The sequence below is a fragment of the Cebus imitator genome, unplaced genomic scaffold (assembly GCF_001604975.1).
Source record: "Cebus imitator isolate Cc_AM_T3 unplaced genomic scaffold, Cebus_imitator-1.0 Scaffold84, whole genome shotgun sequence".
NCBI lineage: Eukaryota > Metazoa > Chordata > Mammalia > Primates > Cebidae > Cebus > Cebus imitator.
This window is the reverse complement of record NW_016107399.1, coordinates 2,537,025-2,540,900: the sequence shown is the minus strand read 5'-3', so window position 1 is coordinate 2,540,900 and position 3,876 is coordinate 2,537,025. Positions and strand designations below refer to the sequence as shown.

General features: G+C 36.5%; 1 protein-coding gene across 1 annotated transcript in view; it reads left to right on the top strand.

The window, feature by feature from the left end:
- TMCO1 (transmembrane and coiled-coil domains 1) overlaps positions 1-2,931 on the top strand; it is a 31,782-nt gene extending 28,851 nt beyond the window's left edge. The window contains 1 exon segment of the mRNA XM_017534056.2: positions 1,843-2,931. Within this exon segment, the coding sequence (XP_017389545.1) occupies positions 1,843-1,941 (99 nt within the window). The 3' untranslated portion in view covers positions 1,942-2,931.
- Positions 2,932-3,876: the final 945 nt, after the last annotated feature.

The following is a 3,876-nucleotide window of genomic DNA, read 5'->3' as shown; positions in this document are numbered from 1 at the left end:
AAAGAAAGAAAGAAATTTATTTTAAAAATTAAAAAATAAAAGAGTTCTTAAAGGTTATAAGGGTCTGAAAATGATTGATCTAGTCAACCCTCTTTTTTCTTAAATGGTAAGGAAATTGAGATTTGATAAAATGAAAAGACAGTCCTATTATTTTATTGTCTAGTTTGTCAGCACTAGAACCCAAGTTTTCTGATGGCTAACCCAATAATATTTCAGCAGTGTCAAGCTTGTACTGTCTGGTTTCAAAGTAAATATTTAATCTCTACATTATTTTTCCCAAGTAGTCTAGTCATATATAATGTGAGAAGCCTGGTAATATTGGAAGGTGTCATTTTGAAGTGATTAGATTTTATACACAACTTTTTTGAGACAGTAAAGATTATGTATGGGGGCTGGCTGCAGTGACTCATGCCTGTAATCCCAGCACTTTGGGAGGCTGAGGCGGGTGGATTGATTGCTTGAGGTCAGGAGTTCGAGACCAGCCTAACCAATATGGTGAAACCCTGTCTCTACTAAAAATACAAAAATTAGCTGGGTGTGGCGGCAGGTACCTGTAATCCCAGCTACTGTGGAGGCTGAGGCAGGAGAACTGTTTGAACCTGAGAGGAAGAGGTTGCAGTCAGCCAAGATTGTACCACTGCTCCAGCCTGGGCAACAGAGCGTGCCTAAAAAAGAAAAAGATTGTGTTGTGGGAACAAATGAGATATTGGAATTAATTGGAAGTGAAGACTGGTTGCCAGATGCCAGAGAAACTAACAGAGTGAACTGAGGATTGTCATAGGTATGTTATTTAATGACTAAGGAATAAAATTTAGCAGAATATGTTTATCACCTTTGACCTGGGTCTTCCCAAAATGTCAAGTTAGCAACGAACAACTTCCTTTTCTTGTTCACTGGGTCTTAATCTTTGTAAAGAGGAAAGAACACTAATTCTATGGTGGTATTTTTCTGGTTTTCCTGCCAATAGAAGACACAATTACGGGAAAATGTTTTTCCTTTGTTTTTCTCTTCTGAGTATACACTCTTCATTTGTTACCTGTTACACAGGACTGGACAGGAATTCAAAATAATTGTTTTACACCTTTCCAAAACTTGATGGCATCTTACTATATTTTACATTTGTATTTTCTTTCATAGCGTCTTTGTTATATATTAAAACTCCTGTTTTTTAGCTAAATGCGTATTTCTTTTTTTTTTTTTTTGGAGACGGAGTTTTGCTCTATCACTCTGCTGGAGTGCAGTGGTGTGATCTCAGCTTACTGCAACCTCTGCCTCCCTGGTTCAAGTGATGCTACTGCCTCAGCCTCCCAAGTAGCTGGTATTACAAGTGTGCATAGAGATGAGTTTCACCATGTTGGCAAGACTAGTCTTGAACTCCTGACCTCAGGTGATCCACTCACCTCAGCCTCCCAAAGTGCTGGGATTACAGGCGTGAGCCACCACGCCCTGCCGAAACTGAAAATTATAGACAGTGCAGTAATGACAAATCCAGCCACCAGACCCATACTTGAAGAAAATGCCCATAATAAATAGCTAATGAATATTCTTGATATGCTTCATGTTAAAAATAAAAGATTATCTCCTTTTATGATTCTCCACTTAAAAAAGATCAGCCACTTTGATTAGTAGGCCAAGGTCTCATCAGGTATGGAAGGCTTTTACTGTTCTATGATTTTCATTACATTGTAGGCCTTTTTAAAAATAATATAGTGATAATCATCCTATTGCAGGTCATAATGGTACCTGTAATCTATATGAGTTCCCTTTGCCTGAGAGCTACATAAAACATGTCTTCTGTATATTTGATATTAAAACTCAATTCTTACTATGTTTTCTTTACAGAACATTCAGAAGATTCTTGGCCTTGCCCCTTCACGAGCTGCCACCAAGCAGGCAGGTGGATTTCTTGGCCCACCCCCTCCTTCTGGGAAGTTTTCTTGAACTCAAGCAGAACTCTTTATTTTCTATCATTCTTTCTAGACACACACATCAGACTGGCAACTGTTTTGTAGCAAGAGCTATAGGTAGCCTTAGTACTTGGGCCTCTTTCTAGTTTTGAATTACTTCTAGGCCTTTTGGGTATGATTAGAGTGAGAATGGCACCCAGCAAACTTGATCATGCTTTTGGTCCTAGATGGTTTTCAAATAAGTGGATTGATTTGTTAAGTTCAGGTGATGTTTATGTAACAAAAAACAAATAGCATCCTTCTTGTTTCATTTACATAAGAATTTTCTTTGGGACTGACTTTCAAGGCCCTATGTATGCCCTGCAAGAGATCTAGAAGAAAAATTTAGTTTGTATAACTCTTAATTGTAACTGTTTGTTGAGTTGTTTTTTTTTTAAGCCAAATATATGACATAAGATCAATAAAGAGGCCAAATTGTTAGCTATTTTATATACAAGGAGAGATCTGTTTCATTTTGTTTTGCCCTATTTTTAGATATAAGTTTTAGCATTGGCCAGGAAGGGCTAAAATAAAAGTTTTTAAGGTACCATACTTTTTGCCATACTTGACTCATGTACTCAAAATACAGAGTTGTCCTGGTGTAGGAACTGGAAAGCAGGAGTGGAAAGGAACGTAATAATTCATGGGAGTTTAAAAACCAGGGTCTTGGCAAGTAACACTGATGTCTGAAAAAAAAAATTAAATATAAATAAATAAATAAAAATGAGGGTCCTCAGCCATTTTCTTCATATCCTATTACAGTCTCTTGGATTCTTGTAGGGGCATTATTAGATCACCCTTGGAGGCAAGGATATAGTTATATGTTGTTAACCTTGCAGAGCTTTCTTTTAGTCACAATAGCCTTCAGTTTCTGCCATGCCCCTTCATAAGGGAAAAGGATATTTGTACCATGATCCTCCCCCATAATCTACGGAATTAGGAGCCCTGTGTGGAGTCCTATCAATAAGTATGCACATTCATCAAATATCTACTTAAATGTGAGTATTCTACTACTGAGAAAAAACACATAATTTTCAAAGTAATAATTGTTAAACCAACAGCAAACTTCTTTCTTATCAGCACCATAAAGTCCAGAAGACAGTGGAAAAATAATTTCACAGTTCTGAGGAAAATAAGTATCGACTTAGAATTTTATTCACAATATTGGAGGCAAAATAAAGACATTTTTGCACATAGAAAACTAAGAGAATTTAATTATTAAAGGTTATATTTCAAGGATGGAAAAGAAAATCTGCCCAAGGCGAAGGTATGGGATACAAGAAACAGTGATCAACAGAGAAATAAAATATATGGATAAATATAAGGATAAATTTAAATGTTTTATGGATTATCTAATTTAAAGATTATCCCAAGACAACCCTACAAGGTAATCACTGTTCTTACCTTCATTTAACAGATGAGGACGCTGGGGCAGGGGAGGTTAGTAACTTGCTTCTCATCACAGAGCTATTGAGTGGCAGAGTCAGAATTTGAATTCAACCATTGTAAAGCCAAATATTCCAGACTGTCAAGCTCTATCTTACAGCCTCCTCATAGGTATGTGGTGATTCTCTTCTCATCACCTCATCTCCTCAATTAGAGTGTGTGAGCTCTCTCAAGTTAGGCTTTGTCTTTTTTGTGTTCTCCTTTTTACAAAGTAGTCAACATGGGTGGGAACATAGCAGGAGCTCAATAAAAGCAGAAAAAAGGGAACAGAAGTCCCTATTTTGAAACTAGTTTCATCAGAAGGATGTCTGATAATGGATGGTGATGACTTTTAATGGTCTTTTCTCCACGTCATTGACCACTCTAAGCAAAATAATAATTTTAATGATAATGAAGAAAATGCTGCTCATAACAATAATGACAAATATGAAATATCTAAAATAAAACATGAAAAGAAACTATCCTCAAAATTCTGCCATCACCT